General features: G+C 42.5%; 1 protein-coding gene across 1 annotated transcript in view; it reads right to left on the reverse strand.

The window, feature by feature from the left end:
* Positions 1-15,920, reverse strand: part of CHDH (choline dehydrogenase) — a 39,764-nt gene extending 23,844 nt beyond the window's left edge. Inside the window, exons 1-6 of the mRNA XM_063426917.1 lie at positions 15,720-15,920; positions 9,984-10,770; positions 8,253-8,404; positions 7,526-7,655; positions 5,211-5,345; positions 4,362-4,504 (exon numbers count right to left, since the gene is read on the reverse strand). Coding sequence (XP_063282987.1) covers positions 4,362-4,504; positions 5,211-5,345; positions 7,526-7,655; positions 8,253-8,404; positions 9,984-10,734 — 1,311 coding nt within the window. The 5' untranslated portion in view covers positions 10,735-10,770; positions 15,720-15,920. The remainder of the gene's footprint in view (positions 1-4,361; positions 4,505-5,210; positions 5,346-7,525; positions 7,656-8,252; positions 8,405-9,983; positions 10,771-15,719) is intronic.
* Between the last annotated feature and the right edge of the window lie 9,772 nt (positions 15,921-25,692).

Here is a 25,692-nt window from a genome sequence, read left to right on the forward strand (position 1 = left end):
ACTTACACTGGGAGCTGACAGAGGTGCTGAACGGACCGCCGCGGAGGAGAAGGGAGCTGACAGGAGCTGCAGGAGAGGTTAGCGCTCGCTGCCAGCCCCCAGTCTGTATTATGGCAATGTAAATTGCCATAATACAGACATTGACTCGAGTATAAGCCGAGTTGGGGTTTTTCAGCACAAAAAATTTGCTGAAAAACTCGGCTTATACTCGAGTATATACGGTAGTTGTAATTTCTAAATGTTTCGTATGATATTTTTGTTTAACTCCTTGAATTAAAGCTGAAAGCCTGTACTTCAATTGAAAGTCTGTCCTTCAAACTTGTTTGTGTCAAATCCATTGTGGTGGCGTACAGAGCCAAAATATGAAAATTGTGTCAATGTCCAAATACTTCATAGATATCATTATAGTAAGGCACAAAGTGTGTGGGGTTGGGTTATGTATGATACAAAATGCTGCTGTTTAAGCCAGCAAAAAGCCTGCAACTGAAATTCTCACATACACATACAGACAGGGCCAGCTTTAGGTGTTCAGGTGCCCTGTGCCACAGGCAGACAGTCAGACACACAGTCTCACACACACACACACACACACACAGGCAGACAGTCAGAAACTGACTCTGCTGGGTTTTGAACCCTGGTTTACATGCTGCTAAACCTCTTCCTAACCAGTACACCAGCCTGCCTTTTACAATTACATGAGAGCTGATAACCTTGACTCTACAAGCAATGGTATCAGTGACAACTCTCTTCAGCTGTGTCTGGTCAGATGTCTGGTTCTTGGCCTGTAAAAGCCACTTCCTGTCTCTGTACCTTTGCCAGATTATTGTGGTTCCTGTACTCTCTAATCAAGCTTGTTCCTGTTTCTCCTACCTGTTGCTGAATTTGGACCGTTTTGACTTTGCTGCTTCTCCTTCCCACTGACCTCGGCTTGCCTCACGACGATTATCATCTCTCTGTTCCAGTCTCTGCTTAAGACCAGATGGCCACTCAAGGCTCAGGGGCTCAACCACCTGGGTAACGAGTGGCTACCTCTGCCAGAAAACATTGCTGATCTGGCTACTGGACTCCAAAACTTTGTAACATCAATATCATTACACAGACACTATTACAGTCACACACAGCGTACCATTTCACACACACACGGGCAGACAGTCACACACAGAGTACAGTCTCACACACACAGGCAGACACTTGCCCCCCTCTGCATTTTTCCACTCGTTCTGCTAATTTTTGTGTGAGATTGAAAATGCAGTGCAATACCGGCGCTGTGTATGGAGAGAGACAGGGACAGGAAGCTGCATCTTATCCCTGCTTCTCTCTGACTGAATCCGCAGGGGAGCAACACATACACCCAGAGGCAGCCTACAGATCAGGGAAGTGGGGGGTGGGGGGGGCAGAGAGAGCCTACAGATCAGGGAAGTGGTGGGGCAGAGAGAGCCTACAGATCAGGGAAGTGGTGGGGCACAGATAGCCTACAGATCAGGGAAGTGGTGGGGCACAGATAGCCTACAGATCAGGGAAGTGGTGGGGCACAGATAGCCTACAGATCAGGGAAGTGGTGGGGCACAGATAGCCTACAGATCAGGGAAGTGGTGGGGCACAGATAGCCTACAGATCAGGGAAGTGGTGGGGGAAGTGGTGGGTGGGGGAGGTAAAGTAAGAGAAGGAGAAGGAAGGAGCAGAAAGGATCTGGAAGGGACAGCAAGGAGCACAACAGGTAAAGTAGGAGAAGGAACACAAATGAGCAGGAAGGGGCAGCAAGGAGCAGGAATGGTCTGCAAGGAGCACGAAGGGTCAACAAGGAGCAGGAATGGTCTGCAAGGAGCACGAAGGGTCAACAAGGAGCAGGAAGGGTCAGCAAGGAGCTGGAAGGTAAAGCAGCACAAAGGTAAAGTAGAAGGAGCAGAAAGGGTCAGGAAGGAGCTGAAAATAGCAGCAAGGAGCAGGAAGGGACAGAAATGAGCACAAAGGTGAAGTAGGCGAAGGAACAGAAATGAGCAGGAAGGGTCTGCAAGGAGAAGGAAGGGGCAGCAAGGAGTAGGGAGGGTCTGCAAGGAGAAGGAAGGAAATACAAATACAAAAAGAGAAGTCCTGCGCTTAAGCAGCAAGGACTACAACACACATCAGCCCCAATATATAGTAAAAACCAAAGAAAAGAAGGAGAAGGAAGGGTCTGCAAAGACCAGAAAGGGACAAAATATCAGTGTTAATGTGTTCACTTTTATTTACTGAGTGTCAGGAAGCACAGAGGGCCGCTGGGGAGGGGTGTCGCTGATTGGCTAGAGTGGTCAGCTGGCACTCTAAGCCAATCAGTAGCTCCCCATTCATAAAAAAGTAAAACATTTTTATGAACCGGGAACTAGCGATTGGCTTAGAGTGTCAACTGATCACTCTAGCCAATCTGTAGCACCCATGCCTGACGTCAATCTGCAGTTCCTGACACTCCGTTTCAGAAGCCGAATACCACTGAGCGACCTGGAAATCTGGAGCTAGAGGAAGCCTTTGGGGTTAAACGATTTGAGAGCGGTTTAACCCCTTAAAGGAAAGAGAACACCCAGGGGCTTTCTGGCATCATAGCATTTTCATTTAGATGAAGTTGTTATGGTGACCAGAATGTTCTGTTAATTTGCTTAAAGGAACACTATAGTGTCAGGAATACAAACATATATTCCTGACACCATAGTTGTGAAAATGCTATTCACCCTGGCTTTATGTGATAATGACTATGCTCCTCCCCTTCATGACACTGTCAAAAAGGGACCAAGCATGAATGTCATTACAATTATGCCCCCCCCCCCCCCCCCCTGGAAAAATTCCTGCGGACACCCATGTAGTCAGACACTGTTACAGTCACACACAGTGTACCAACTCACACACACCGGCAGACAGACATATATAGAGATGAAAGTGCACTCAACCCTTCGTTGTGGAATCCAGGGTGCTCCATGGAAAGTCCCAGTACCCAAATGGCCCAAATATGAATTTAGTAAATGTAGAAAATAATCCAGGCACTCCAACAGATTCCAAAATCAAGGCAATTTATTAGAACCAGGAACTACACAGCAACGTGTAGCTACTGAAGCTACTGAAGCACATACAACATTCACAATATATAGGTGTATACAATGATTTAACATCTGGACAAACATGTGATACAATAATTAGTTACTCCCATTATCAATCAATAATTATACACATATAAGTAAAACATAATCATCTCAATTATTAGGGGTGTCAAGAAACACACAATGTATCAGCCAATAAACATGCGTCAGACAGTCACAGACAGAGTACAGTCTCACACACACACACACACAAACAGGCAGACAGTCACACAATTACCTCTTTTCATTATGGCTGGAAGGGAGGAGTGGAAGCAGCGATTCTTTTCTTTGCAGCAAGTATCTGGAGCTTCAGTGAGCTGCGAGCTTCGCCACGGCTGCCTTTTAGCTCAGCCCATCCACGCAGTAAGCTCCAACCACGCTGTTCAGTAAGCCCGCCCCCTTTCATAGTCTCCGGTGGGAAATAATGAATCCTCCACCTGGGGACTTGCTTTAGCTCCCCTGGCCATGTGTGAGCTGTTTTATATTATATATTATATATATATATATATATATATATATATATATATATATATGATAGTTAATACATTGCTAAACACTAATACACACACCAGTCAAGCCATAACACTTGCTTTTCCCACAGAAATCTCACTTTAACAGTGCTCTCACTACTGCAAGGGATTCTGGGTAGGCATATGCAAATGAGCTCAACAAGGAACCACATTTTTGCCTCATAATTCCACTTTATGCATGGATTGCTTGGAGTATGTGTCTGCTGCATACAACAGCTTTGAAACACAGCTCAGGAAGAGGAGCAAAGCCAGTGAACCACTCATGGACAGCCATTTCGTTGTTAATGTAACTCATCATCAGCATGAGGTTGGTTACTGGCTTGCTATGGAGGCTTGGTGTTACTTATATAAAAGAAAAAAATGGATAATCCTTGCACTCACGCTGTAAATTGTTATCCCGGGTGCCAAATCATTTGGGCTGACGTAAATATAATTCCACAGATAATGCTGCACTCACGGTCTTCATAAAATCCAAAATGCTTTATTAGGTATTCGTTAAAAATAGGATCAACGTTTTTATGGTATATGTATTTTTTGATCCTGAGGAAAGTCCCATGGGGGGACTGAAACATTGATCCTATTTTTAATGAATACCTAATAAAGCATTTTGGATTTTATGAAGACCGTGAGTGCAGCATTATTTGTGGAATTATATATATATTCTACTCACCACAATTCACTTAGTTTAGTAAATGAATCTCTTGCATAATAGACTCTTTACCCTCACCTGATAAGCCTCCACCTTTGGACTGACTCGCCCATGATCAATCACTTGCGAAGGCAAAAAATGGAATTGTATATCAGGGTGCTTTACTCCAGGACCACTTCGGATAAACCCACCAGATTCCAAGTGTGCAGTCGCTCCATCTCCTGTATCCAAAAGAAATACTTTGCATTATTGTACTGTTGGAGCCAGAGAAAACATGGATATAATAAAACAATATTAAAGTACAAAATCCATCTATATATTTATTGTCTTGGTCAATATCTAATCAGAGAATGGGTGCTGTCTGACTGTAAAATCCAGGTCTATCTTTTTATCTGTAAATTATGGAAGGGAGTTTATTATGTGCAAACATTAAAGACAAAACTGAGATAAAGTTTGTTTGGTTTTTGTCTGCTCTTTTTTTTTCTACTTGACTGTTTTGCAATTTTCAACTTAACACATTTCACTCCTTAGTGAATAAAGTTGAACCCTCGTGATGAGAATGATTTATATATTTAATTCTGCAAGTCATTTGTCAAACCACCACATCCTATGAATAAATTCCAAAAGTTATGGTTTAAGTGGGAGGAATACATGATGGTTATTATCCATCCGTCCGTTCGTTCATCATTCCATACAATATAAATATACCCAAACAAAGTCCTGCGCTCCAACTCCCACTACTCGTGGGCGGCAGCAATGACTATAGTATGCAGCAGTCCAAATAAATAAAATAAAAACCAAAGAAAAGCGTTACTTGAGCACTACCCCAAGTCCCTATGCATTTGGGTTAGTGCGCAATTAATTATTTTCTTTCGTTTTTATTCCATCCAATATATAAACTTTATGCAATCACAGTATCCAACAAACCTGTAAATTTCCAGAACCATTCCAAGCCTATTCTGACCATCCGTATTGGTTTCTGTGCTGCGTACAGGGTAATGGGCTGAGTGCATTGCTGTTGAACGTAGACCTCTAGATGATCCTGCAAGTTCTGTCCCACGCCTGAGAAAATTATATATATTTGACACACGTTTTTACTTAGTTGGAGATTTTTTATTTTTTAACAACTCTGCCCTTTGCCATAAACTTAGTTGTCAGATCAGGACAATTCATTGGACAGTGTGCATTGATGAATAATGTCAAAATTGTCCAACATGTTTGACAATAAGGACCATGGGCATCTGACAGAGTAAGATCAGTGTCATATCTTTCATAAAGAATTGCATAGTTTGATGTGGGAATGGCACCAGGAGACTATGGCTATGGTGCTTAGCTTATTCCTTTAAGCAAATATCAGATTAATTCTGTTTCTGGAGATGTATTCCATTTTGACACCCAATGAATAAATATGCAGACCCAACAAAACCAGAATTTGAATTGAATGTCTAAATATCTTATTCAGTGACTTACTTTTTGAAAGTCTGTTGTCAACCTACAACTTAAAGTCTAGTTTATACTTTATTAAAACACTACCGACACTTCAAAAATAAGAGCTCCTCCTTTATTTCTCCACACATTAAAGAATCACTATACATGTATTCCTGACCCTATAGTGTTAACACCACCATCTAGCCCCCCTGGGCCCCTCATGCCTCCATAAATATAGTAAAAAATATTACTGTATTCAAGCCAGAAGCTGTAAATCTGCATGCTGTCTGCTGACAGTGCTTCTCCATAGGATTGGCTGAGACTGACAAAGAGGCAGTTGAGGGGCAGAGCCAGCATGATTCAAACACTGCCCTGTCCAATCAGTATCTCCTCATAGAGATGAATTGAATCAATGAATCTCTATGAGGAAAGTTCAGTGTCTGCATGCAGAGGGAGGAGACACTGAATCACAGGATGCTGTGCACAGTGCTGCCCTGTGCTCTGCTGACAGCAGATCTAAGTGGATGGAGGCATATTATGCCTCCATCAACTCCGAAGTTCCTCTGGTTCACTCTGAGTGACTGCAACTGGAGGTGTTCCTAGCTTTCAATGTAAACACTGTATTTTCTTTGAAAATACAGTGTTTACATGAGACTGGCTGCAGGGAGCTATAGTTCTCACCTGAACAACCTCATTAAGCTGAAGTTGTTCAGGTGACTATAGTGTCCCTTTAAAACATATTCACAGGATGGATTCCAGTGTAAATTGTAATTTACTGAGCACTGAAAAAGACCACGGCATCGAAACGCGTTTGCTGCTTCTCTGACTCTCTATACAAACTTTGCAGTAACTATTCCTTTTTAGCAAGTCTTGTTAGCTTGCATAACACTGCCTATGCTTTTTCTTCTAGTTCCATTATATTTCTTATTTTCTACAGGTTTTTAAATGTTATTGAATAAAGTACACCTATTTTTTTATCTGCAGGATTTTTGTGATTCCTGACTAACTTGGATTCCTAGCTTGTATAGGCAGTTTGGAGCTTACTTCACGGGGCCTGGCATGGCTCTTTACTTGGGAGTTATATTCCCTGAGATTTACTTTTTATATGTTATATACAGAAAATTCCAAGTTCTGTTCTTTTTAATGTTCTACAGATATTTATAGAATGCTGTCCATCTGAACATGTATATAAGTATATTTTTTGTGTACTCACTGAAGGGTGTATTATTTGTTTGTTTTGGTTTTTACTTAAGTGTATATTTAAGGTGATAGGGGAAACACCTTCTATACACCCTTATTTGTGCACTTTTTCTGATTATTGCTTTAAATTATAAATTCATCAGAAATTTAGGCAGAAAAAATTACACCAACACCACCCCGAGTCAGCTCCCCCACACCTTTTGCTTTTCATAGTCACTTGGCATTGCAGTGCTTTAGTCCCCCATGTAAGTAGTCAAACCATTTGGACATTGGAGTGGGGGGAGCTGAATACTGCTGCCCGTCCTTCTCTCAGATGGACATGAGAGGAAGAAGACCTTGCTAGGAGCTTCCATTAGCCCTTCTGGGCTCAACTGCAGTACAGGACTAGCTTGATGGCTGAGAGTGTCACCTAATTGCTCTCAACCAATGGTCTAAGTCTTGCACTGAAGTGCTTCGATCAGAGCTAGGATGCTGTCCCTAGCAGACTGCAGGTAAAAAGTCAGACTGTTACCACTACAGCTAACAAGTGTTCCTTTAAATATATATTTCATTTTATATATAGTATCATTACATAAAATCTTAGTATTTATGTTCTACACATGTATAGATCTCACCTGGACGGTGAGCAACTACTGGGATTCCCAGCCTCGTCAGTTCATCTGCATTTCCAATTCCGGACAACATGAGAATTTGCGGCGAGTTTATGGCCCCTCCACTCAGAATAACTTCTTTCGTAATAAATGCCTTCAAGAGTTAGAGGTTTCAATAAAATACTTTCAGACAATGAAGTTATGTGTTCTATAAAGTTATTTGAATAAACAGGAATTCTCTTTTTTTTTATTACAGAACAATTACAAGAAACTTGAGTTGGCTAATTTACGAAAAGGGTCAAGATAGGAACTTGAGGTAACATCAGTGTAAATAGTTAAATAGGAAATGAGTGTGAATTGTTTTTGCAAAGTTTATGAAAATACCAACTTATTGTAAATGGTATACAGTGGGACCTCGGTACTCGAACGATCCCTTACTCCCCACTAGTCAAACAGAAAATTCAAGGAAAACATTTTTGGTACCCGAACAAATCTAGTTTACATTAATTCTTATGGGAAAATGTGATTTGGTTTTCAAACAAATAGGTATCAAACAGCCTTCTCGAACAGAATAAGTTCCAAGAGTTCAGAGGTTCCACTGTAATTATATGTTGCAACTAATATATGCATCTACTTTAAACACTCCGATTGAAAATGAACCAGAATAGGTGGAAAATGTTGTTTTTTTTAAACTTGCATTTCCATCCCAATGATACTTATACATATTTTACTTATAATGTTACATCTTTACCTTTTTCTTCTGTCCATTTTTTATGTATTCCACCCCTGTGGCTTTCAGCCCTTGGAAAATTATCTTGGTAACAAGTGTTTTTTCTACAACACATACATTGGGTCGAGATAATGATGGTCGAAGATAAGCACTGGCCGTGCTCCATCGGTGACCTAAAATAATTATTAGGGATTAAAATCATCATTAGTGATTATACAGAAAAGTTATTATGACTAAGGATGAAATGCCCTGCTGTGGCCACCCCTCAAACTAACCTTACAGCTGATGGCTTTGCATGCTACTTTGCTGACAAGATTGAACAGCTAAGAAAGAATTATCCCCACCTTGCCGTTCTTTTTCTTAACCCCACGTAGATCATACCTTTCCTACCCTTCAGACTTTCTCCCCGGCTATGGAACAAGCGGTGGCTGCGCTTCTTCTTTCCTCTCGCCCCACCACTTGCCCGCTTGATCCTGTCCCATCTCACCTTATCAAATTGCTCTCCTATTGTCTTGTGCCTTTCTTAACACACATCTTCAACTGCTCTCTCTCTTCTGGCGTTGTCCCTGCTGACCTTAACCCCTTAAGGACCAAACTTCTGGAATAAAAGGGAATCATGACGTGTCAGACACGTCATGTGTCCTTAAGGGGTTAAACATGCCACTATAGTACCTATTCTGAAAAAAACATCTCTCGACCCGTCCTTCCCCCTCTAACTATCGTCCCATATCCCTGCTCTCTTTTTCCTCAAAACTTCTGAATTGCTTGTCTTTCTTCTATCTCTGATTGGATGTCCTTCTGAAGCTCAATTTCTGTAAAACTGAGCTCCTTGTCTTTCCTATTCCTAATACTGATCCTCCTCTTTCGTTCTCCCTTCAAGTTAGTGGTATCCACATAAGTCCATCCTTGCAAGCGTGCTGTCTAGGCGTCAGACTTGATTCTGGCCTCACCTTTGAGCCTCACATCCAGTATGTTGCGAATCCTGTAGATTCCATCTTAAAAACATAGCCCGCATCCGCCCCTTTCTTACCCAAGTTGCTACTAAGGAGCTTGTCCATGCTCTAGTAATTTCCCCACATGGATTATTGTAACCCTCTCCTAATTGGTCTTCCGAAAAGTCATATTGCCCCGCTTCAGTCTGTAATGAATGCTGCCACCAGACTAATTTTCCTATCTAGTCGGTTCTCTCAGACCTCACCCCTCTGTCAGTCCTTACATTGGCTTCCTGTATCCTATAGGAGTCAATTCAAAGTACTAACCCATAGCTATAAAGCATTGAACAATTCCAGCCCCTCTTATATCTCATTATAGATTGCAGGACTTCTAGCGAGCGGCTTCCTTCCTATGGAATAGTCTGCCTACTGCCATCAGACTCTCCCCTAGTCTTCAATCATTTAAGAAATGCCTTAAAACCCATCTCTTTAGGAAAGCTTATGGCCTCCCAGAGTAACCTTACATACCTGTCTCTTGCTCTCTCCTAAAGGGCAGAACTTTACTCTCTCCTCCAGCTCTGCTTCACTCCCACCTTATTTGATTACTATTTCTTGTCCTAATGTGTTTTATACCATAACTCCTAAAGACTGTAAACTCGTTTTAGCAGGGTCCTCTTCAACCTTTAGTTCCTGTAAGTTTTCTTGTAATTGTCCTATTTATAGTTAAATCCCCCCTCTCATAATATTGTAAAGTGCTACAGAATCTGTTGACGCTATATAAATGGCAATAATAAATAAAATGCAGTAATATTTTGCCTACCGTTATATATGGTCATGTCCATCCATCCAACACCTTCTTGTTGGTAGCCATTCATGTCATCTGTGAACGGATAACCTGCCTCCTGAGATGCTTTAATAAATGTATTGTGGAGAATATGATTGGTTTTCCCACGTGAGACATATAGTGGTCCATGTCCACCCCTGTAGTTGTCAGTGCCAAGCTCATGTGTCTGAGCCTTTTTAAAGTAAGGTAAGCAATGACTGTAGTCCCATCCAGTAGCCCCTTCTTGACTCCATCTATTATAATCTTCTGCATGGCCACGTATATATACCATAGCATTCAAAGATGATGATCCACCCCAAACTCTCCCTCTAGGCCAATACATAACCCTATTATCCATGTGTTTCTGAGGCACTGTATGATAAGACCAATTGTATTTATCATTACAAAGATTGTATATGAGGGCCGCAGGCATGTGGATCTTCCATGACAATCTCTTGCAGTCAAAGATTAGATCTTTTGGACCTGCCTCCAAAACAAGTACAGAGTCATCAGGATTCTCAGACAGGCGGTTGGCTAAAACACATCCGGCAGATCCAGCGCCCACTATGATATAACTGTAATGATCATCTTTCTCTGAATGAACAGTGGAAAATGCACTGCAACGTGAGGCTCCTGAACCACCCAAAGATTGCAAGAAATTTGCGTTGTGCCATATTGCTTGGGGAGATTTGACCCTTCTGGCTAAATACTTAGAGTAGTGTTTAATGACCTTGAAAACCAGAGCCATCCTTTACAGTACCTATTGATTGTGAGTTGAAAATATCTAAATTACAAGACAAAAATATTAAATACATTCATGTATAAATAAAAAATAGTATTTTTGCTGAGAGCTCCAGAAAGTCAATCAATTCTCACTGGACCTCCTCAGCACCATTAGTGCTTAATAAAGTGTATTTATGTTTGTACTTTATGATATGCAACAAATGATCAGTAGCAACATTACACCAAACCAAGAACAACAAATAGTATTATTGTGACATAAATCGTCTCCACTGCTGCCTATTTCTTTAATTATTGTTTTCCATCTCTGCTATTCTGGTCTAAAATTTGTCAACGCATCACAATCAAATAAACCAGTTTATGTCACTCCATGGTAACTGTGAAAATGGGTGTTTGCAAGATTATTATTATTTTATTATTTATATAGCGCCATCAGATTCCGTAGCGCTGTACAATGGGTGGACTAACAGACATGTAATTGTAACCAGACAACTGGACGTACAGAAACATAGAGGTTTATAATTTTAAAAAGGCCAATTTTAATAAGATTATGGCAGCTTTACAACATATTGAGTGGTACAAACTAGTGGAAAAAAATCACTGCTGATAAACGGTTTATCTGCAAACAATTATTAAAAAGGTACACTTCTCAGTATGTATCATTGGGTAATAAATATGAAAGGAACAAAATGAAAGCAATGTGGCTTAGTGGAATGATAAACTAATAAATTAGAAATTAGAAAAGGGCATTTAAAACATTTAAATCAGACAAATCAGAGGTATCCTAAATATAATATAAGGAAGCCCATAATGAAAAAGGTGATTAGGTGGACTAAACTAGAAAATAAGAAAGTGACAGCCAAACAGAGAAAAAACAACCTCCCAAGAGTTTTAAGTGCATCAATTCTAAAAATAAAACAACACAAAATTAAAGTGTAGATACACTGAAAACAGAGATGGGTGTGTGCCAGGAAAAGGCAGAAATTTAAAATACAGATTTTTCCTCAGTATATATTAACCCCTTAAGGACCAAACTTCTGGAATAAAATGGAATCATGACATGTCACACATGTCATGTGTCCTTAAGGGGTTAAGGAGGAACTTGTGGCAAAAGATATGTAAATAAGTTGCTGCAAAAACTTGCAGAACAATTGTGATTGGATGACTCAAGACACACTAAAGAAAGTTGATGTAAACAAAGCTCCGGGGCCTGATGGTATGCACCCATGAGTTCTTAAGGAGCTAAGTGTGTTAATAAGTAAACCTCTATTTTTAAACTTTCAAGATTTTTTTATTTCAGGAATTGTACCAGAGGATTGAAGGAAGGTAGGTGTGGTTCCTATATTCAAAAAGGAAAAATAATATATCTGGTACAATGACTACTAAAACTTACATTTTATTTCATAGTAAATAAATATGCGGGGAATCGGAATATTGACTTTTAGTCATATTGAAGACATTGAAATCACCTGCTATACTCATGCAGAGTATGCATGCATGACTATAGCAGGCAATTTTATTTTGACTTCAATATGACTAAAAGTCAATAATATGCTTCCCCAATTATTTATTTGTATTATGTAGTATGAAATAAAAATTACGTTTTAATAGTCATTGTTCCACATATATTCATTCTCTTTCGTTTGGTAATATCTAAGGGCGGAAAACCCCGAGTTGTGTGAACAAACTGTGGATTCTTTTTTTTTTCTTTATATTCAAAAAGGGTTCAACATCTTTGCCTGGAAATTATAGACCTGTGAGCATAACATCTGTGGCTGGGAAAGTATTAAAAACGTTAATAAGGGATAATATTCAGGAATTCACTAGGAAAAATATCATTAGCAAACATCAGCATGGTTTTATGAAAAAGAGGTCATGTCAAACGAACGTAATTTAATTCTGCAAATAAGTAAGTGGAAGTATAGGTTGCTGCAGTGGATATGATCTACTTGGATTTTGCCAAGTTCCACACAATAGGTCAGTGTTCAAACTAAAAGAAATTGGTCTAGATGAGCAGTCCCCAACCTGTGGTATGTATAACCCTTGGGGTATGAACCAGTACCCCCTGGGGTGTGCGCAAAAGATTCTGCAGGGGCGGACCACAGGCTGAGGAGCCCATTGGGTGACCCATGCACTTCGGGTCATCCGATGAACATGATGGGCCATCGGGGGCCAGGTTGTGCTTAAACAGCACGACTGGGCCCCTCTATGGGTCGCAGTGCTGGGAGGAAGTGACAGCCCGTTGAAATAATAGGTGAGTCATACACTAACAATTCACCTTCCTTTATTAAGCTGAAAAACAATATCTCTAATATCTGACAAATTAAGTCATTCACAAGTTACCTTTTCTTTGTTTTTTTTTATTGTATGCATTGGGGCTGATGTGTACTGTATTGCTGCCGTCCATGAGTAGTGGGAGTCTGAGAGCAGGACTTATTTTTGTGTATTTGTATTTGCTTTTGTATCACACAGCCATGTTACAATGCTGCCACTTACCCCATGTGCTCCCTATTAAGGGTTCATAATTGTGGAGGGGATTAGAAAAATGTCCTTCTCTGCCTCATCAGTGATATTGCGAACTTGTCGGGAAAAATGACTCCAAATGTATTATCCCAAAATACAATACATTTTACTATTGAAATAATATTGCTGAAAATGAAGATAGCTGATGGATGTTAAGATATTCAAACTTTGCACAAAAGACTGGGTAACTGTAATTACAATGACATTGCAAAGTTACTTAATGAAAGGAATGAAGATGAAGGGTAAAACTTATAGTTGTGCTCAAAAGTTTGCATACCCTTGGAGAATTGGTAATATATGTAACATTTTTAAAGAAATCATGAGTGAGCAGGCAAAACGCATTTCTTTTTTCTTATGGGAATTATTTTCAACTGTAGGTCAAAAGAGAATGACACAATCATAAAACAAAACATGGCAACAAAGTAAAAAATTAAATGACCCCTGTTCAAAAGTCTGCATACCGTTAGTTCTTAATACTGTGTATTGCCCCCTTTAGCATCAATGACAGCGTGCAGTCTTTAGTAATAGTTGTGTATGAGGCCCCTAATTCTTGCAGGTGGTATAGCTGCCCACTCGCTTTGGCAAAATGCCTCCAGGTCATTCAAAGTCTAATCGTCATGCATAAACCGCACGTTTGTGATCTCCCAGAGTGGCTCAATGATATTAAGGTCAGGAGACTGTGATGGCCACTCCAGAACCTTCTCCTTTTTCTGCTGTAACCACTGAAGCAGGGGTGTATTTAACGTGAGGCTGACAAGGCATTTAACTTGGGTGGCACTTTCTGGGTCATCGCTACGCGGCGCGCGAGGGAGATGAACAGGAGGATCAGTGCTCCCTCGCCGACTGCAGTGACCAGCTGACGCCAATGGACCCCAGGGAAAGTGAGAATCCACCCCAGCACTCCCAAAGGTAGGGAGGCTGGGGGGGATTGAATAAATATATATATTTTTTTAAATGTGAGTGTGTTTGTGTGTGTGTGTGTGTCTGTTAGTGAGTGTGTGTGTCTGTTAGGGAGTGTGTTGCTATGTGTGTGTGTGTGTGTGTGTCTGTCTGTCTGTTAGTGAGTGTGCTACTATGTGTGTGTCTGTGAGTGTGTATGTGTGGGTGTCAGTGATTGTGTTAGTATGTGCGTGTCTGTTAGAGAGTGTTAGTGTGTGTGTATGTTAGAGAGTGTGTTAGTGTGTGTGTGTGTGTGTGTCTGTTAGTGAGTGTGTGTGTGTCTATTAGTGAGTGTGTGTGTGTGTGTGTTCGTGTGTGTGTCTGTTAGGGAGTGTGTTACTATGTGTGTCTGTAAGTGTGTGTGTGTCTGTTAGTGAATGTGTTAGTATGTGTGTGTCTGTTAGAGAGTATGTTAGTATGTGTGTCTGTTAGGGAGTGTGTTACTATGTGTGTGTCTGTTAGTGAGTGTGTGTGTCTGTTAGTGTGTGTGTGTCTGTTAGGGAGTGTGTTATCATCTGTGTGCCTGTTAGTGTGTATGTCTGTTAGTGAGTGTGTTACTGTGTGTGTGTGTGTGTGTGTGTGTGTGTGTCTGTTCGTGAATGTGTTAGTATGTACTCACCTTTTCTCCCTCACAGCACTCAGTAACCGCCACTAGAGGCATTGAGATCCTGCACTGTAAACATTACCATTACCGCCAAATGGCAATTCCAGGTTGATCAATTAAACCGAATAAAGCACAAAATCAGCACTACTACGACAATATGATGTACCAAAATCAACAACACAGCATAAGAGGGAAAGAGAGATAGAGAGAAAGGAAGAAAGAAAAATAAAGAAACCAATTACATATTTGAGAACAACAGGTTAATGACACACATGTCAAATTTTGCCACTGCAAATGCCACTATCAGAACTTTACAAGATGGATCTATTTTGTAAAATGTACATCTTGTGATCTCTGAGTATCCATTTCTACATTGTGTGACTAACAAGAACCACTGAAGTCAAACCCGGTATTCAGTTGATAACAATTTCTAAGTTTCGCAGCCTAATTGGGGGAAAAAAAGATGGTGACAATTTTGGATCAATTTGAAAACACACGTGCAATGCTAACAATGTATTGATGTAAGATCAAATACTGATATTGGATTGCAGCTAGTGTAATATAATGTTTACAGACTCGTCCATCTGTTATACAGCGCTGTAGAAAATGTAGGAGCTTTATAAATAAGAATAAGAATCTTTCTAAAATCAGCCTTCTGTGTCACCCCGTAACTCTGCTACAAATGTCATCTTAGAGAAACATCACAAGGAATGAAACAGCAAAGGGTTTAATGTTATATGAAGCCGTGCAAACAATGCTGTGTGCACCTCTCAGGAGGATAGTTGAAGTATATTTAACAAGCAATGTGTTCCTGAGAGTACAAACTGCCACAACAATGTTGTCAAGTTCAGTTAAGGACAAACAAAAAAAACTTCTGCTTTTTAAAGGAATTAATAGAAACATATCCGATCATACAGCCCCCTTACCTTATCACAGAACTCTGTCACTTGATATCAACATTTGTTTTGTAGACAGCTGCAGTTTTCCGTTTTCATAGCTGATTGTTGTGAAATTCAGATTCTTCCTGCACTCTCTTTGCCAAGATACTTTTCTAATACAGTATGTGCGTTAGCAGAGGGAAGGGCTAAAGTTTAAACTGGCACAGGTTCAGGATTGTGTACTGCTAAATGAAAACCATAATTTGGAAATGTTATGTTGCTTTCGAATTTGAACTCATGGTTCATTGACCAGCCAGAGCTTTTGGAATTTCTCCACCTTCTGCATAATAATTAAACTTTCAGGTAAAACTATCAATCACTAAGGAGGAGGAAGATTTTCTTTTTTTTTTTTTTAAAGATGAAAAAACATTGGTTTCCAAACAGTGTTAATTTTGTTGATTAACAATTTTAGTCAGATTTTAGTTGACTTAAACTAAAACTATTCAGATGACTAGAATACGACTAAAACTAAAATGGCATTTTAGTCAAAAGACTATGACTAAATTAACACTGCACAGAGGGGCTGTGGAAGCGGCAAAAGAGACACACCAGAGCTTGGGAGAGAGACACCTAGAGGGGCTGGGAGGACACAAAGGGGCTGAGGAAGTGGCAAAAGAGACAGAGGCTTTTACTAAAACCATTAGATTTTAGCTGTGCCAACTAACATCTACTGGAGATTTAGTTGACAAAAACGAAACCAATTCAGATGACTAAAATATGACTAAAACTAAAATGACTGTTTAATCAAAAGACTTTTACTAAAATGTAATTGAAATTTGCCATGTTTTATTCTTTTTGCCATGACGAGGAGAAGAGCAAGATTACCTTGGTGAGAGGGATCAGTGCTTTCAGCATGAGGTTTGCACGTCAGGCAGGTAGACACCTCAGTAATGGCTCCATTGTGTAACCATTGCCCACTAGTGAGTCAGAGCGCAGTGGCCAAATGTTCCCAGCTTGCACTCTGACTTGTTAAGTCACAGTGCCGAACTGTGAGTGAGCGATTACTCATATCTGCATCCAATGGTGTATTTTTGATTTGTGCTGCCCTAGGCACGACTAAATTCAGGCACCCCTAAAATCTAAATTCCCCCCCCCCCCAATTCGTGTCAAGGCCATTTTTTGGACTGACAGACACATGCCCTCATTGATACATGCACTGATATACACTCACTGACAGATACACAGTCATTGGCACACACATACAGTCATTGGCACACACTGTTTAACCAACACACACTTTCACTGACAGACACACACTGACACACCCACTCACTGACAGGCACACACTCTCAGATACACATAAAATGACATAAACTCACAGGCACACTCATTCTCACTCACAGACACACACTGACAGCTACACTCACTCAAGGTAAGGTGGACAGCCCCAGAACACAAGGCAAACAAGGCATTTGTATGGGAGCTTGGGGTGGCATTTTTTGGCGCCCCCCGCTGAAAGTGCCGCATTGTTTGCCTTGTGGTAAATACATCCATGTCTGCATCTACTAGTGGTGGAAACCTTATACTTCGCTAAACCATGAGGCAAAGTTAACCCCTGTTGGACCACTGGGCAGGGCCGGCGCGTCCATAAGGCGGCACAAGCGGCTGCCTTAGAGCGCACCGGCCTGGGGGGCGCTAGATAGGAGTGACCGGCAGGAGGTGGCTCCCTCCTGCCAGTCACTCTGTGTAGCATGGCCAAGTGGAGCAGTGCGCACCACGGTACAGGAACGTATGTTTCCTGTACCCGGCAAGACTGAAAGGAAGTGCTCACTGTGAGGACTACATGAAACTGAAGCTCATGTACTGCGGTCCGCTCCGCTCTACCACGCTACAATAAAGGTAGGAGACTTACCAGGGACCAAGGGGGAGAGAAAGGAGCACTAAGGGAAGGGGGAGGGGTGATAAGGAACACTATGGGGCAGGGGTGGGTGGAAGAACACTATGGGACAGGGGAGGGGGTGGGTGGTAAGGAACACTATGGGACAGGGGAGGGGGTGGGTGGTAAGGAACACTATGGGACAGGGGAGGGGGTGGGTGGTAAGGAACACTATGGGACAGGGGAGGGGCGTGGTAAGGAACATTATGGGACGGGGAGGGGGGTAGTGAGGAAAACTATGGGACAGGGGAAGGGGTGGTAAGGGACACTATGGGACAGGGGGTGATAAGGAACACAATGGGACAGGACAAGGGGAAAAGGACACTATGGGACAAGAGAGAGGGTGGGTGGTAAGGGACACTATGGGACAGGGGAGGGGTGTGGTAAGGAACACTATGGGACAGGGGAGGGGAGGGGAGGGGAGAAAAGAACACAATTGGACAGGAACGGGGTGGTGGTAAGGATCACTATGGGATAGGGGAGGGGGGTGGTAAGGGACACTATGGGACAAAATAGGGTGTGGAAGAACACTATGGGACAGTGGAGGGGGTGGGACAAGGGAGAGGGCTGGAAGAACAATGGACAGGAGGGGGACTAAGAGTCAGGTAAGGGAGGGCAGAGGAACATTAATGGACATGTAGGGGAGGATAAAGGAACCCATGGGGGTGCTGAGTGGTGGAGAAAGACACACAAAGGGGCTGGAGAAGAGGAAAAGGAGACACATAGGGGCTGGAGGGAGATAGATGGGCTTGGGGCGAAAGAGAAACACACAAAGGAGCTGGTAAAAGTAAAAGACACAAAGGGGCTGGGAGAGAAGGAGACACACAAAGGGGATGGAGGCACACAAAGGGGGGGTTGTAAGAGATACACAAGGGAGGTGTAAGACACTTAATGGGGAAAAATTGTGGATAAGATACACTAAAGGGGGGAAGGCATTTAAAAAATGGGATAAGAAACAAAAGGTGGGTTAAGGGGCACGCCAAAATCATCTTCACCCGTGTACCTAAAAATACTTGCCCTGGCCCTGCCACCTCATTGAACCACCATGGATTGTAGCCCCCTTCCTTAAATAAAGTCAAGCAGGAGGGGGTTACAGAGACCACACACAATACACACAGCCAGCAAACACACATCACAAGCACACACACATTGCATAGAGCTAGTTATATATAAACATTTATAAATTGGAGGTGTATACATAAAGGAACCTATGAGAGTAAGCCAATCTGCAACCATCTAGTGTAATAATGGGGCAGGTCTTGTACTGTAGTCGCTGTGATTACTCTTATATTGAGCCCGTCTTAGTCAGAACTGTCATTCTTATGCTTCTGATCTGTCAATGAAGACAGAGTATCAGTGTTATAGAGGAGGTGTCCCCAATGAGGGTGAATCATAGTTAAGGGAAGGGTTGACCATGGGGTTGGGTGTAATCCTCACAAATATTGGATGATGATGTTGGCTTTAGCATGGGGCAAGATTCAAGAAACTGCTTAGAAATATTAGAATTACCAAGCAAATAAAAATTATGAACAATGTTTTATTGCTTAATGCAACTTTACCCGTTAAAACAAACCAGGCATAAAAAGTTCACTTTAAAGAGTTCAGTGAATCGTCCCTATTTACATAACAAAAAAACAGAACCGAAAAAAGGGACAATGAGTAGAGAAGAAATGCAGGGGTTAGGGTCCCAGTTCTAAGATGAGATTTTGGAGAAATTAAAATCCAGAATTAGTATATGCAAGAAAAACAAACTTTTACAGTGCAAATGGCCTAACTAAATCTTCGAATTCAGGGAAGGAGAGATATATCTGGATGTCATCGGCATACAGATGGTGGTAGCGGAGCCAAACGGAATTAATACGTTTGTCAATAGAGGCGCTATAAAGAGAAAACAAAAGAACAGAACAAATTAAAACTTGGCTTTAGTAAATATGAGAAATGTCATTGTGGCAGAAATGTGGCCATTTTCACTGGATTTTTTCCATCTGGCCAAAATCTGGTATTTAGTGAATAACCCTGTTAGTGAATTCAACAATTAAAAGGACTTAAAAATCACTTGACATTTTTTCCAAAAGTTTTATTAATATAATATTTCTTTGCACACGAGGAGAACGAACACCACAAACACTTCCTCTGACTTCGTAGCTTGCTCACAATTCATTATTCAGCAATTAAATCAATTAAATGAAAAATAAGCAGTGGAACTAAAACATAACCTGGATAAATCAATAACATAACACATATGCATGTGCACAATATATGAAAAGTCTGTTTAAACACCTTACAGAAACACACACAAGAAATAAAAAATATATATAATATTTTCCTTGTGTATTGTGCATAATAGTTTGTTTTTGCTTTTTTCAAAGGTAATACAATTAAAGAATCCCTTTACTTTTACGCCAGAAAGCTCTCAGTCAAAAAACAAAACATGTCTAGACCAGTGATCTCGTATGCAAAATGGTTAATGGTTTATTCCTAGTCAGGCTAAATATTAACCTTTCACATTTGAAAGCACTGGATTATTATATCACAAGGTTCAGAGATTAATCCTCTGTGTACATGAAGTTACCAATTCCCACATAAACCGCCAGTGTAGGATATTATTAAAAATATTGTCCTGCATTGAACCAACACTTTATATTAAAGCAATGCTTAAAGGAGCACTATAGTGCCAGGAAAACAAACTCGTTTTCCTGGCACTATACACTGCGTGCAGAATTATTAGGCAAATGAGTATTTTGACCACATCATCCTCTTTATGCATGTTGTCTTACTCCAAGCTGTATAGGCTCGAAAGCCTACTACCAATTAAGCATATTAGGTGATGTGCATCTCTGTAATGAGAAGGGGTGTGGTCTAATGACATCAACACCCTATATCAGGTGTGCATAATTATTAGGCAACCTCCTTTCCTTTGGCAAAATGGGTCAAAAGAAGGACTTGACAGGCTCAGAAAAGTCAAAAATAGTGAGATATCTTGCAGAGGGATGCAGCACTCTTAAAATTGCAAAGCTTCTGAAGCGTGATCATCGAACAATCAAGCGTTTCATTCAAAATAGTCAACAGGGTCGCAAGAAGCGTGTGGAGAAACCAAGGCGCAAAATAACTGCCCATGAACTGAGAAAAGTCAAGCGTGCAGCTGCCAAGATGCCACTTGCCACCAGTTTGGCCATATTTTAGAGCTGCAACATCACTGGAGTGCCCAAAAGCACAAGGTGTGCAATACTCAGAGACATGGCCAAGGTAAGAAAGGCTGAAAGACGACCACCACTGAACAAGACACACAAGCTGAAACGTCAAGACTGGGCCAAGAAATATCTCAAGACTGATTTTTCTAAAGTTTTATGGACTGATGAAATGAGAGTGAGTCTTGATGGGCCAGATGGATGGATTGGTAAAGGGCAGAGAGCTCCAGTCCGACTCAGACGCCAGCAAGGTGGAGGTGGAGTACTGGTTTGGGCTGGTATCATCAAAGATGAGCTTGTGGGGCCTTTTCGGGTTGAGGATGGAGTCAAGCTCAACTCCCAGTCCTACTGCCAGTTTCTGGAAGACACCTTCTTCAAGCAGTGGTACAGGAAGAAGTCTGCATCCTTCAAGAAAAACATGATTTTCATGCAGGACAATGCTCCATCACACGCGTCCAAGTACTCCACAGCGTGGCTGGCAAGAAAGGGTATAAAAGAAGAAAATCTAATGACATGGCCTCCTTGTTCACCTGATCTGAACCCCATTGAGAACCTGTGGTCCATCATCAAATGTGAGATTTACAAGGAGGGAAAACAGTACACCTCTCTGAACAGTGTCTGGGAGGCTGTGGTTGCTGCTGCACGCAATGTTGATGGTGAACAGATCAAAACACTGACAGAATCCATGGATGGCAGGCTTTTGAGTGTCCTTGCAAAGAAAGGTGGCTATATTGGTCACTGATTTGTTTTTATTTTGTTTTTGAATGTCAGAAATGTATATTTGTGAATGTTGAGATGTTATATTGGTTTCACTGGTAAAATTAAATAATTGAAATGGGTATATATTTGTTTTTTGTTAAGTTGCCTAATAATTATGCACAGTAATAGTCACCTGCACACACAGATATCCCCCTAAAATAGCTATAACTAAAAACAAACTAAAAACTACTTCCAAAAATATTCAGCTTTGATATTAATTAGTTTTTTGGGTTCATTGAGAACATGGTTGTTGTTCAATAATAAAATTAATCCTCAAAAATACAACTTGCCTAATAATTCTGCACTCCCTGTAGGTCCATTAGGTCCACCCCACCCTCAGCCCCCCTACTGCTGGGCTGAAGGGGTTAAAACCACTTCAGTCACTTACCTTTCTCCAGGGCTGGGCTCCCTCTGTGCTGGGGAACTCCACAAGAGCCACTCGCGCATTCAAACCGCCCATAGGAAAGGATTACTCAATGCTTTCCTATGGATGTACAGCGTCTTCTCACTGTGATTTTCACAGTGAGAATCGCGGAAGCGCCTCTAGCGGCTGTCAGTAAGTTTCTCTGAAACTGCTATGTTTTTAGCTGCAGGGTTAAAACTAGAGGGACCTGGCACCCAGACCACTTCATTGAGCTGAAGTGGTCTGGGTGCCTATAGTGGTCCTTTAACTCCTTTGTGACAGCACACATTCATTATGAGTTCCCCACCAAATATATACTCCATCCCGTTAAACTCAGATTTTATTAATGTAGTGAGATGTGCTATCATGCTAAACAGGTAAGGAGTTTTACTTACCTGACACACAGCGCTGGGTAAAGCTCCCTGTGCTGTATTCTACGCCCTGTCTTGACACCATCACTGCACTTGTGTGTTCCAATCACAGGCATTGCATAGAGAAACCTGTGATTGGATCCTTTCTATGGCTCAGAGCACATATGAGCAGTCTGATCCAGAGAGGAGAGAAGGGAAAGATATTGAAAAGTAATGGAGGGAGGTAGAAGGGAGAGCACACAGGGAGGGGAAATCAATCTATCTTCCCCTGCCTGCAAGGGAGATGATGTGGCCAGCTGCTGTGCGCTGATGACAGACCTAAAATTTGCACAAAATTGACATTATGCAGCCTGGAATTCTGGGCTCTGTCACATGTGCTGAGGATGTAACTGATAACTCTGAATATGCAGTGTTTCAAGCAGACTCCTACCACCATGACTACTTCAAGTGATTGACATGTTCATGGTGGTTGGAGAAATTCTTTAAATAAGTGAAATAAGAATGGTGAGGATAAGCCTTCGCAATTCCCTTTACCTTCCAGATGGTCATGTAGGATTTGGATGCACCACTGTTCTGTGTTTTTCTTAGAAGCAGACACCAGAAGGAGAGTCCCTAAAGAACAGAAATGACAGAATCATTAAAAGCACTTGTCCATGAAGCCAGTATAGTGGACTACTGCACCCACTTGCATGGGTTGGGCTCCCATTTCACTCCTTGCCATTTGCCTATAAAAAGTGACGGAGACATATTATTCATTGTTTCAGAAGAATGAGGACAACATGGGAGGTTGTTAGGGGCAAGGCTGGGACTAATAGATGTTCTGAGAGACATGGTGTGTTGTGTGGTGATTTGCTCAAGTTGCACCAGTACTTTCATAGACAAACAAGTAGCATTGGGAATGTGCATGACAATCACTTGCAGGACTATTAGGAATTCAAAGTGAATTTTACCACATGACAGGAGGCTTCATATTTGCATATCTTTCTTTACTGAAAACTCCAGCAGCATAGAAACAGTAACAACCAATCAGAGAAAAGATATGCTGCCCATAAAAGGGCCTGTCTATGACATCATTTCCTCTTTCTTTGCTGCTCCAGCCATCAACAGGTCAGAGTATTTTGCCTTGTGCAAAGATTTTTTCCTGTGTACCTGTTTTTAATTGTGTACTGAATTCGTTTGTATACATGTGTTTATTCTTGCCCTGACTGCCTGTACCTGCTCCCCTCTCTCTACTCTGTGCTCGTTATATTTGTTTTCTCCCTTTCACCTTTTTCCGGCGATCCGCGGACGGCGCGGCTCTCAGTGCCACGCTCGCCGCGCGGACCTGCCTCTACCTCACGCAGGGTTATTGTGGGGACGGGTGGAGGGTAGCCGGGGCTCGTTGTGTTTCTGCTCCACCGCGTTTTTGCTTGTCGCTCGCGGCCGCGAGCGGGAATCTCTTCCCCACGCGGCCGGCGGCCATCTTGGATCTCGCGGTTATCGCGAGATCCGCGGCGGCCTCTCTCTGCGGTTCGGTACTCACCGACTGCCGTAACGATACCGGGGACCACCCTCAGGGTGACTCCCCGGTTCCCTTTCTCCCTCAACCCTTGCACTGCTGTGCAAGGAAAGATATATATACTTACTGTTAGGTGCATTTTTTTCTCCCTGAGGGAGAAAATACTTCAAAACATTTTTTCCTGTTTGTACATCTGCCTCACTGAGGCAAGGGAATGCATGCTCAAATTTGAAGGCTTATAATAAGTTGTTATCGTCCCCTCAGTGTGATAATTAATTAAAGGGACATACATACATATACATATATATTTTCTCACCCCTCAGGGGAATTTGCTGACACTATTACCCCCATCAGGGTATATCATTGGGTACCCCTCACAGGGTCCTATTACATTACTGCACCCAAGGGTGAAATTTATGTGGGTGTCCTCTGGGTATTTTTTGATGGCACACCACCTGGGGTGACCCCCCAGACACGCATGCAGGGCGATACAGCCCCCCTTTTTTGGTTGATGTGGGTGTCCTCTGGTTACCACGGCATGCCACCCGGGGTGAACCCCGAGAATATGCACGAGGGCTCATCCTAATATATATATATAATTTGCTGCCCTGTTCACTATATTACGTGCATCAAGCCTTCTATACACTGAAACTTGCTTCTCGCCCCACAGGTCGAGATACGCCTCAGATCATGGAGGACACACAAAATAACCCAGACTTTAAGGCCATGATCAATGCCGCCGTGGCGGCTTCTGTGGAAAAGGCCCTGTTACGAGCCCTCCCCCACAGCCAAGGCGACATCAGCCCGCCAGAACGCATGGATGCGTCGGGCTCAGAGGTGTCCAAGGCCAAAAGGCACAGAAAAGCTTCGAGCCCCCCTTCTGCCAAGACGAAGGGCAAGCTACCCGTCAAATGGGTGAAGAACGCGGATCCTCAACTCGCACTATTCGCTCCCCTATCCTCGGAGGAGGATGAGGCCTACGGCCCACGCCCCCTAGACGTGGTAGACGAGTGGCACGGAGACGGCTCACCCTCGGACGACGAGGAGTGGCAAGACCTACCACCTACCTCCTCAACTTATGTCAAGGAAAACTTCCTAGGCAAGGAAGCCGACGACGACCACCGCGCCGGTCCGTCCGGAGATGGGGTGTTTTTGGATGACCAGGGGATGCCTTTATTTGACCCACGTACCATCCGACACCCTCGCTCCTCTGAGTGGACGCTGCCAGAACATCTGGCGAAGTTCATCCACTACTGGCTGCGCAAGCCATTGGAAAAGGAGCGCCTCCGGGCCGAATGCCCCAGGCCACTGATTCCCGACAAAGTGGCACTAACGCCCGAATTCGATGACACGATGGTGGTGTTTATGTCACGCTCGGGCAGAGACCCACGCAAAGGGGTGGAAAAGGGCATGAAGGCGGCACAGGACAAAGTGCTGGATCTGCTGGGCCCCATAGCTAAGATGCTATATTTCGCTGACATGGCCCTCAGCCAAGACTCGCAACTGGACCCTCATGTCATACGCGAATGGGCCCAACGCGCAGTATGTCTAATAGGCAACGCTAACGCTGCACTTTGCGTCGAGAGACGCAGATCGGCGCTGATCAGGATCGACAACAAGCTCCTGGAACTGGGAGCCAAGGAATTTGGACCAAAGGCCCAGGGTCTACTGTTTGGCGATGCTTTCATCACAGAACCAAAACGACATGTGAACTTGTTCACGACCTTAAACAAGGCCCAGACCTCCCTCAGGCAGGTGTTCCACACTCCTCCCCCAAGAGGTGTTTTTGGAAGGGCTGGCCGACAGCGGAACCGTGCCGCCAGCCGATTTTGGTCCTCAGGTTCCAGGTCGTTTCCACAGACTTCA

The sequence above is a fragment of the Pelobates fuscus genome, chromosome 7, assembly GCF_036172605.1.
Source record: "Pelobates fuscus isolate aPelFus1 chromosome 7, aPelFus1.pri, whole genome shotgun sequence".
Lineage (NCBI taxonomy): Eukaryota > Metazoa > Chordata > Amphibia > Anura > Pelobatidae > Pelobates > Pelobates fuscus.